Source organism: Corvus brachyrhynchos, unplaced genomic scaffold (genome assembly GCF_000691975.1).
Source record: "Corvus brachyrhynchos isolate BGI_N302 unplaced genomic scaffold, ASM69197v1 scaffold122, whole genome shotgun sequence".
NCBI classification, from domain to species: Eukaryota; Metazoa; Chordata; class Aves; order Passeriformes; family Corvidae; genus Corvus; species Corvus brachyrhynchos.
Genome location: NW_008236778.1, coordinates 1154470 through 1164085, shown reverse-complemented (window position 1 = coordinate 1164085; position 9616 = coordinate 1154470). Strand labels below are relative to the sequence as shown.

The 9616-nt window shown below is 59.9% G+C and overlaps 2 protein-coding genes across 5 annotated transcripts in view; both read right to left on the bottom strand.

The window, feature by feature from the left end:
• The window catches only part of IL6R (interleukin 6 receptor), a 4436-nt gene extending 3663 nt beyond the window's left edge, over window positions 1-773 (bottom strand). Inside the window, exon 1 of the mRNA XM_017727865.1 lies at window positions 725-773. Within this exon, the coding sequence (XP_017583354.1) occupies window positions 725-773 (49 nt within the window). The remainder of the gene's footprint in view (window positions 1-724) is intronic.
• The window catches only part of ATP8B2 (ATPase phospholipid transporting 8B2), a 12433-nt gene continuing 3425 nt past the window's right edge, over window positions 609-9616 (bottom strand). Inside the window, exons 1-27 of one of the 4 annotated variants that reach the window (XM_017727936.1) lie at window positions 9443-9554; window positions 9079-9137; window positions 8326-8439; window positions 8103-8201; window positions 7892-7953; window positions 7703-7775; window positions 7251-7324; window positions 7045-7124; window positions 6678-6836; window positions 6511-6599; window positions 6241-6437; window positions 5334-5542; window positions 5116-5159; window positions 4875-5040; window positions 4617-4805; window positions 4296-4411; window positions 3978-4142; window positions 3787-3898; window positions 3557-3662; window positions 3297-3438; window positions 3027-3210; window positions 2614-2837; window positions 2237-2320; window positions 1808-2053; window positions 1583-1721; window positions 1364-1494; window positions 609-1271 (exon numbers count right to left, since the gene is read on the bottom strand). In XM_017727936.1, the coding sequence (XP_017583425.1) occupies window positions 984-1271; window positions 1364-1494; window positions 1583-1721; window positions 1808-2053; window positions 2237-2320; window positions 2614-2837; window positions 3027-3210; window positions 3297-3438; window positions 3557-3662; window positions 3787-3898; window positions 3978-4142; window positions 4296-4411; window positions 4617-4805; window positions 4875-5040; window positions 5116-5159; window positions 5334-5542; window positions 6241-6437; window positions 6511-6599; window positions 6678-6836; window positions 7045-7124; window positions 7251-7324; window positions 7703-7775; window positions 7892-7953; window positions 8103-8201; window positions 8326-8439; window positions 9079-9137; window positions 9443-9539 (3648 nt within the window). In that variant the 5' untranslated portion in view covers window positions 9540-9554 and the 3' untranslated portion in view covers window positions 609-983. Of the gene's footprint in view, window positions 1272-1363; window positions 1495-1582; window positions 1722-1807; window positions 2054-2236; window positions 2321-2613; window positions 2838-3026; window positions 3211-3296; window positions 3439-3556; window positions 3663-3786; window positions 3899-3977; window positions 4143-4295; window positions 4412-4616; window positions 4806-4874; window positions 5041-5115; window positions 5160-5333; window positions 5543-6240; window positions 6438-6510; window positions 6600-6677; window positions 6837-7044; window positions 7125-7250; window positions 7325-7702; window positions 7776-7891; window positions 7954-8102; window positions 8202-8325; window positions 8440-9078; window positions 9138-9442; window positions 9555-9616 lie in introns of those variants that run through there. The other 3 variants (XM_017727934.1, XM_008628817.2, XM_017727935.1) reach the window with 3 other exon arrangements.

The window sequence follows — 9616 nt, the reverse complement described above, 5'->3', positions numbered from 1 at the left end:
AAAAAAAAAGCTTGTTTGGGGTTTTTTTTCCTCAGGAATCGTAAAAGGATACAATTCCACCAGACAGAAACGCGTCACAAATTATCCATCCCGATCCGCGTCCCCTCCACCGAAATAACCCCCCAAAACCCCCCAGATCCCCTCCAGCCCTCGCCGACACCCGTCTTAACAAGCTCCTCTTTGGTATCGCGTCCCTGGGAGCCCAACAGCCCCAGAGACTCGCCGGGGGTCCCCCACTGCCCCACTAACCCTAACCCTAACCCAGGAACACTCAGTCCCGCGGGAGCTGGAAAGGAGGAGGATGAGGGAGGAAGCAGAGGCCGAGGGTTACGCAAGACCACGTGTGGGAGTGAATCTCAGCAGCCGCCAACACCCAGCCTCCTGCGGCACAGAACGCTTCCCCTTTCCCACCCAGCACCCGCTGTCCTGGTGAGCCCTATGGCGGGGGGGACAAAGAGGGTGACTTTCCTCCCCCCTTCTCCCTGTACCCACCCAAGAAATGAGTCGCTCTGTAAACTCAGAGGGTTTTTCCTTCCTTTTTTTGGGGGTTGTTTTTTTTTTTTGGCTGTTATTTTTTGGGGGCTTTTTTCCCCTTTTTTTGTTTATATAAAAAAAGACACATGGGTGAAGGGCAGGGAGAGGCCACAGTCCCCTCAGAGCCCTGCACCTCTGGCATGATACATTCATGTGTGATGGGGCGTTTGCACTCAGTGGAATTGAATACCGATGGAGGAGCAAACGGGGGGGGGGGGGCTGATGGTGATGACATCCATCCATCCATCTGCTCACTCCAGGGAGGGAAAGAATATACTTTTTGGCTAGAAGGTGACAGTCCAGACTCCTCCAAACCTCAGCGCTGGCCCCCACATGACCTCTGCTCCTACCATGGGACCCTGCTGACGAGGGGTTCTGCCCTCCCCAGGGCCAGGGGCAGAGGAGGGGAGCCCCCAGGTGCACTGGAGGGGATGTGACCCCCTCCAGCCTCAGACCTTGAGAGTCTTGCTGGCTGCACCACTGGGGCTGCCAACACTGCTGCCCTCACAGCCCTTCTTCTTCCGCAGGGTCTCAATCCAGCTGGTGCTAGGGCGGGGGGCAAAGCTGGAGAGTGCCAGGGAGCTGAGCCGCATGTTCTTGCCGGACATGATGAGCTCCCCGAAACCCTCCTGATGGGAGAAGGCATAGCCGGAGCGGCGTGAGCCCACGTGCCCTGCGCGCCGCATGCACCGGTGCTGTGTCTTCTGCTTCTTCCGTACCAGCTGAGTGTAGCGCACCTGGGGACACAGGGCCAGGGTCAGGGACCTGTGGAACCACCTCTCCTCAGACACAGGACCCCGTGACCGCTCCCACAGCCGTGCACTCTCACCGTATCTGAGAGTTCTGGTTTCAGGTCCAGCTTAAGGAAGCGAAAGGCCACAACGGGCATGATGCAGACTACGGTGGTGAGGGCAATGGTCAGCCAGACCGTGGGCTGGGCCAGCGTGTTCTGTGCGTTACCTAGGGGGGGAAGCGTGAGTCCAGTGAGGGCTAGGCTGAGGCAGCACCCTGCTGGGGTGGGGGGGCATAGGGCACCACAGGGACTCACCCACAAAGCGGAACTGGTTGGGGAATACCCGGAAGAGGCCATCACTGTGCATGGTGAAGAGGATGGCGAAGTAGGCGGCCAGGCTGCCCCAGATGAAGAAGTGGTTGATGGCTGTCCAGAATCCTGTGTCTAACCCGATCTAGTGGGGGGGATGCAGGAGGAGACAGGGCTCAGGGGATGCCTGAGGTGCCCCGAAGGACTGGAGCCGAGTAGCCATGTCCCTACCTGCACACTGACGACAATCACGAGGGAGGTGGCGACAGTGACGGCAAAGGACTGGTAGTCGGCCAGCTGGGCACCATCATCACGGGTGGCGTCAGCAAAGACGCCATAGGGGATGAAGAACATGAGGACAGAGGTGTAGATGCCCTGGGCAATGCAGATGAAGAACTCCCGCTTGTTGAAGAGCAGGTTCAGCTGCCCAGGCTCATAGAGTTTGGGGTACTCCATGCTCCGCTGCTCTGGTACATCCTGGGGGCATGGGCACCTCCCTTTAGCCCTGGGTAGGAGCAGCCTCCACCACAGCCCACAGAATGACAAGGACAGCCCGACTCAGGCACCCAGGCAGCCCTTCTTCCCACAGGGTGCACATGAAGGGAAGTGGGACAGGCTCCTCACACACCCAGGGAGCCCCCTCACTATCCCCCGCCATACCTGGTCAAAGACACCCATAGCGAGCACAGGCAGCGACGTGTAGACAATGTTGTACAGAGTGATGAAGTACTGGTCATACACTGTCTGTATGGAATGGAGCACTCAGCAAGGCACGAGACCTGCCCGCCCTGTGCCCCAGCCAGTCCCCAAGTCTCTGTGCCCACAGCTGCAGGGACAGGAGAGCTGTCTCCAGTCCCTCAGGATTGCCCACCCCAACCACAGGCTCCTCACACCCACTGCACGCTGGATGCTAGGCTGTGCCTCCTGGCTCAGGATGAGTCCCCATAGGGAGTCCAAGGACCAGAACATGCCTCGGAGCCGAGAAGCCCTGCAGGAAAACGCTCCCCACCTCTCAGTGAGAAAAGCCACCAACCCACCTGTGCCGAGAAGCCACAGAAGAAGCCAAACCAGAAGTGGACCATGGTGAAGGCGAAGTTCTTGTAGAAGAAGTAGCAAAGAAACTTGCACATACGCAGGTAGGACCAGCGCCCATGCACCAGGAGCAGGCGCTGTAGGAACTTGAACTGGGAGAAGGAGTAGTCGGAGGCCAGCACGGCCTGGATGCCTTCCTGCCCACTGATGCCCACCCCAATGTGGGCAGCTGTGGAGGGAAGGAGAGATGGGTGAAGAGAGGGCTGCCAGGAGCACAGGGGATGAGAGCAGCACCCCCAGCAAGGGCACTTTGTTCCTGTGGGGCACAGAGGGGTGAGGACAGAGGCTCCCATGGGCCCCAGGATGGTGCGGGGGGGGGGCATGTCTCTCCTGTGGTCCCCAAGATCCCAGGCCTTACTCTTGATCATGCTGACATCATTGGCCCCATCCCCAATGGCCAAAGTCACAGCTTTCTTGTACTTCTTCACCAGCTCCACCACCTGGGCTTTCTGCAGAGGTGTGACACGGCAACAGATAACGGCCTTGCAGGCACACGCTGTCTCCAGGAATTCCACCTCCATGTCTGCCTCCAGCGCATGGGCCTGGCAAGGAGAGTGAGGGACAGCCGGGGTCATGGTACATAGACGGGCACAGGGCCTTGTCCTGCCTGGCACTCCCAGGGTCCTACCAGGCTGTGCCCATTGATGACCAGGGCGTATTCGCCTGCAATGGCTTCCAGCACAGAGGTGAGCTTGGAGGGGAGTTTCTCCTGGTAGGAGAAGCCATTGCACACAGAACGCGAGGCATCCATCATCTTCTCCCGGGCTTTCCTGAGGAGAGAGGGGGCACGGGGTTCCATCTCAGGGCCCTTCCGTATCTCTAGCTCCCCCAGTCGCAGCTGTGCCCCACACTGGCACTGTTCTGTGTCCTCTGCCCCCCAACCCTCACCTGAGCTCCTCTCGCACCTCCAGCACAGTGTGGCCGGTGACCACAAACACCTCTGTCATGTCATCTGTCAGCATCTTGCAGGAGTAGCCGATGTTCACAGCTGTTTCTGAGGACGGGAAACCAGGGGCTGAGCCAGAGTCCATTCAGGAGAGTGCAGTAGGGATCCCAGGCAGGTGGAATCCAGCCCACAAACATCCTGATCTCCAGCCAGCACCTCAGCCATGCCTCACCCTGCTTGTCCCCTGTCAGCACCCAGATCTTGATGTTGGCCAGCGTCAGGATGGCAATGGTTTCGGGGACCCCCTGCTGCAGTTTGTCCTCGATGGCTGTGGCTCCGAGCAGCTTGGGGACCCAAACAGGCGGGAGGTCAGTAGGGGCTACCCCCAACCACCCCCTACTCCTCAACTTCCAGCCCACCTACCATCATATCATGCTCCACCTCATCATAGAGCCGAGCCAGGTGATCCTCACGGGCCTCAGGGGCACTGCCAGCTCGATGCAGCCGCTCGGACCAGTCCTTGTAGTAGCTCTCCTCCAGGTCTTTGTAGGCCAGTACCAGTGTCCGCAGCCCCTCGCCAGCGTACTCCTGCAAATGGTCAGAGCTGGGTGTGCTGGCAGACTCTGATGGTATCCCCAGACCCCAACGGTGTTCCTAGGACAGGGCACAAGCCCAGTGCTCAGGCTCCTGGGCAGCCATTCTTTCCTCCCCACCCTGCTTGTAGGACCCTGTCCCACGCACATTGAGGTGGTCAGTGGTGATGCTGGTCAGGTCCTGGTTGACGGGATGCAGCCGCTCCAGCAGGATGGTGTCAGCGCCTTTGCAGTACAGCCGGATCTTGCCCTCAGGGCTGCGGACTGTGGGGAGGAGGGGACAAGATGCCTGGCTCAGGGATGCAGGAGCAGGTCCCACTCTGACCCCCAGGCATCAACCTGCCAATGCCTCCACAGTCACAACCCCACCAGCCTTGGACTGGTCCCCCAACACACCACAACGAGCCCCATGCTGCAGCCCCACGTGGCCTTCCCAGCCCCAGAGCCCGTGGCATGCCCAGGACCTTACCGATGACGGACATGCGCTTGCGGATGTTGTTGAAGTCCAGGATGGCCAGCAGCTGGTAGGTGATGGCTTGACCCAGCTCATGCACTGTGATGGTCTTGGGCGTGCGGGACCGGAACACAAAGCCAAAGTTTCTGGCAGCCGTGACCAGCGCTCCCTCATCCGGGGACTGTGCCTTGTACAACAACTCCCCTGCGGACGGCATGGGGGTCAGTGACAGTGTCGTGTGACCCACAGGGACAGATCCTGCCCCACGCCCACCTTCACTCTTCTCCTCGGACATGACGGTGTGACAGAGCGAGAGCAGGCGGAAGAACTCATGCACATGGAGGTCTCCCAGCTTGACGGCTTCCAGCAGGCTGGGGTCCCAGAACTGGAACCGTGGGTCCGCCAGTGGGTTGAAGGAGAAGTTGACTGGCTCTGGCCTCTGGAAGGGGCAAAGATGGGGTTACTCCCCTGCGGCACTTGGCGTGGGCAGGCACCGAACTGACAGCACCCTTACCTCTCCCAGCTCTGCCTTGTGACCCAGCATGTCTTGCACATCACCTGGAAAACAGGGTATGGAGTTAACCACGACAGAGACCCAACACCGTGGCAACTGCTGCTACCCCACAATGCTCCAGCTAAGCCCCCTTGTCCCCTGACTGCCCCAGAGGCGGGGAGCCAGTGCACCCCCACTCTGTGGGCAGCCCCAGCCTGGCTCTGGCAGCTGGCACTCACCGTAGCTGTGCCCGTTCACAGAGCACTTGCTGAAGACCATGATATTCTGGGTGAGGGTGCCAGTCTTGTCAGAGAAGATGTACTCCACCTGCCCCAGCTCCTCGTTGAGGGTGGTGGTGCGGGCTTCAGCTGGCGTCTGGCGCTTGGCACAGTACATCTTCTTGTCCCAGTTGATGAAGTAGCTGTGCCCAAGCCGGATCACCTCCACGCTGCAGGGAGGATGGCTGGTTGTCACTGGGGCAGGGCAGCATGCTCTGCCTGACATGCCCACCCCAGACCCTCAGCGCCCTGGCCACTCCAGCACCCCAGGTGTCCCCCACTGTTTGCTAGCTCCCACACCCTTCCCCGGGGCTGGCCTGCACCCCATTCCTGCGGACAGCCACCGCTAAGCCAGGGCTGGGGACCGAGGCAAGGCACCCAGGGGGCAGCCCATGGGGCTCCCTAGGCATCTCACACACCTACACACCCTGAACCCCCTCCCCAGTCCCCAGGGCAGACAGCAATGAACTAGTGGGAGGGGTGGGGGTGACACATTCTTACCTCGGGGCTAAGGGTGACAGAACCCATGCTGGGGAACGAAAAGAGAGAGAAATTAAAAGAGAGAGAGAATGGGACAGTGCAGGAGCCTGGGAGCTGTAGGAGGGCAGAGCAAAATAGCCAGCGTGCAGCCAGAGCAGGGAGAGACGAGCAGCCAGACAGACACAGCCGGGGGTGCCCTGAGAGACCCATGGGGTCCTCAGGCCTCGGGGCGTTCCTGAAGGCAGACATGGCTAGTCACCAAGAGAGCAGCCCACCCCCACCCAACACACCGTTCTGCCTGTGGATCTCCATCCCTGTCTCCCCTCCCCAGAGGGCACCCCTAATTTCTCATACACCCCCTGCCCAGCCCCTCTGCCCCCTGCCCTACCTCACATAGAGCGAGATGGGCACCACAGTGTTGAGGATGATGATGTAGGACCAGAAGGAGAGGAAGCCAGAGAAGAAGGCACTGTGCACCCCCTCGTCCCAGGGCAAGTAGATCTGGAAGCAGATGCCCACCTCATGCTCCCAGATGGCATTGCCAATGGCCAGGATCACTCCCATGCACACCAGGAACCCAAAGATCTGGGGACAGGACAGTACATCAGAGCCCCAACTGGGTCAGAGCCGGGGCTCCTATGATCTCCCTTCTGCATACCCAGAGCACCAGCGTGTTCATGAGCCGGTCGATGCTTGTCCGCTTAAATTTGGTCCGGCCGCTGTTCTGCATCAGTTTTGTGTCGGGCCCTGGGGAGCGGGAAGGCATCAGGGGGTGTCTTCCCCTCCCCTCTGTGCAGCACAGTAGCAGCTGCTGCCTCATCCCACCTGCGAAGATGACGAGGCCAAAGCACCACTCAGTGTTGCGCAGGACGCAACCCCGCAGCAGCATGTTCTGGTTGCTCAGGGGGTACTTGTTCTCCTTCCAGTACAGCGTCCCACCAAACTTGTCCAGCTTGTTGTTGGGGGGTTCACAGATCACCTCACCTGGGTGCACAGTATGGCTCAGCTGGGACTTGCCTTCTCCATATGGCCAGCTCCATCCTAAAGCTTCCAGCACCATCCCTGGCTCCCCAGAGATCCGCTTCGAGCCGCAGAATGACAATGCCACATGGCTGGTCCTGGTCTAGCCAGGGTGACGGAGGAAGGAACATGGAGGCTGCCCCGTGGCAGAGGGCTGGTCACAGGCACTCACCGTCAAAGCGAGCCAGCTTGCTGGTGTCCCCCAGCTCCGCGGTGACAGGGATGGCCTGACGCACCTTCATGTTGGTCTCTCTGCAGGCAAGAAGGCACCACGTGTGGGTTAGAGACAGCCTGGCAGGGAGGGCCTTCGCAGATGCTGCCCAGCAGCTCCCACCCTCCTGCCTTCCCTGGCTCCTCAAGGTGAGTGGGGGCACCTACCCATCCAGCTCTGCAGTCTCTATGTAGCATAACCCATGGGGTTCGCTGCTGGAGAGGAGGAGGAGGTCAGCCTGCTGGGAGAGACTTGTGAAGGTTTGTGCCAACATTGGGGCTTCCCAATGCCTTCCTCAGGGAAGCTCCTGGCCCTTGGATGTCCTTGGAACTCCCTGGAGCACCTGCAAAGGCTGTCCCTAACCCCATGAGTCCTTTGCACCTGAGCCTAGCCACCATTGCTCCAAGTGCCCAGATCCTCAGAGTTCAAAACGTGGCTCCAACAGGGCTCCAACTCTCCAAACTAAATGCAACTTCGAGGTTGAGAAGTCCCTAATGTCCCCACCCTGGGAAGTGATGGAGGAGCACGAAAGCAAAGCGGGAGTGGCACCACACCATTCCATGGTCCCTGTGTGCCACCCACCCAGCTGGAACCATACTCGTCTCAGGGCTGCACTCACCGCCACAAACTGGTTGTTCTCCAACTTGATGATGTCTCCGACACGGACATTCATCCACTGCTCCTGCCGAAGGCTGTAGAGGGACAGCGGACTGTAGTCAGGCAGGAGCCCTGGCCTGCCCACTGCCCTGTGCCACGTCCCGCAGGGTCCCTGGCCCCTTCTCCACTGCTCTGTGCCCGTGACACTCACACTCCACCGATCAGGACCTGAGACTGCCGGTTGTTCACCTGGTTGTCACTTTTATGGCGGAACTGGGAGCAGGGGGAAGAGACAGCAGTGTCAGCGATGGGGTCCTGCGTCCCTCTGCCATCTCAAATGCCATGGCCCTGGACACCGCACCCCTGCACAGCATCCCAACCCCCTGCCCAGCGGGCAGAGGGGCGCAGGCAGAACCACTCACATAGTCATCGGTGGCATCTTTGACAGCTGTGATGGTTAAGACAAGAACCAAAGGCACGATGGTGGTAAACCAGGAGAGCGAAGAGATCTGAGGAATCAGCTGGAGACAGGGAACAGGAATTACAGGGGAACCAGCCAGGCCCGTGCTGCCCCTGCTCGAGGGTGCCAAACCTCCCCACTTTGGAGCCCTCCTGGATGCCCAGGCAGGGAAGGACTGCACTCACCTGCAGGATGAGGAGGAAAAGGAAATAGGTGTTGGCCACTTCCTGGAACTGCTCAAAGAGGTTGACAGGCAGGAAGGTGACGATGTTGTACTTGGAGGTCTTGATGCAGTTGCTCTGGAGACAGATGGGGCAAGAAGGGGTTTTACAGGCTGCCGAGGCCCCATAGCTCACCAAGATCACTCTAGAGGGCAGGGGCTGTGGCTCACCAAGCTCTTTTGGGGGGTCAGGCTCCTGCTCCTGTGCTACCCCTGGCAGCTTCCTTGGGAAGCTAATTCCTCAGTCTCAGTCCCCAGCCGGTACCCTGGGACCAGCCTCCTCCAGCAGCAGCACCTGGCCCCCACAAGGGTGACCCCAACCCAGACCCCCTGCTCCCCTCTCTGCAGCCAGCTCTGGAACAGCCAGGGATAACCTCCAACGTGGGGGGAGGTCAAGGTGAGCACTGCCCTCCCCTGGCACCTTCAGAAGTTGACCCATGAACCACATCGGGATGTGGGCCCAGGCTGGGATCTGGGCAGAGCCAGAGGGTTCTGGGCCTTGGCCAAGGATGGGGGGCTGAATCTCCTACATAGAGTGCACTGTGCCCCCCCCCCAGCCCCACAGCTATGTTGGCTGTAATGTCATCAGCACCATTTTCTCAGAGACAAACACCTATTCTGTAATGCCCCCCGCTACTGACGCATGGGTGATTCAGGCCCCAGCCCCCCAAACCTTCCCAAGGACCCCCGGGAGGGGGTTCAGTCCCCCCTCACTCACTGCGTACTGGAACTTCTCATTGTACTCCCGCGCGTTGGCTCGCACTCGACGCTCCTCCTCTGCAACACAGCACCCTGTCACCCCCATGCACCCCAACACTCCCTACATCTGCAGCTGGACAACCCCAAGACCCTGGACTCTGACACCCCAATCTCCTCTGCATCCTGAGAGCCAAGCTAGTCCCAGAATCCCAGAATGCAGGGAACAGGGAGTCTCCCCAGCTGTGTCATGTGGCCCTGTGCTCCCCCATGCCAGGACCTGTACTCCTGCACACCTAGAACCCCAGCCTTGCTTAACTGTACCTCCAGGCCCCAAATTCTGCATACCCAGACCCCCCAAAAACTGAACTGCCAGCCCTTCTTACCTGTACTCCCAGAGCCCCAGATTCCGCATCTCGCGTCTGGCTTATCTGCTTCCCCAGCTCGGCACCCCGAGGTCACCAGACCCTTCCACCCCTGCATCCCCCCATCACATCTCTGCTCCCTCAGCCCTGCTTAGCTGCACTCCTGGATCCCCAGTTCCGCACCCCCAACCCCCT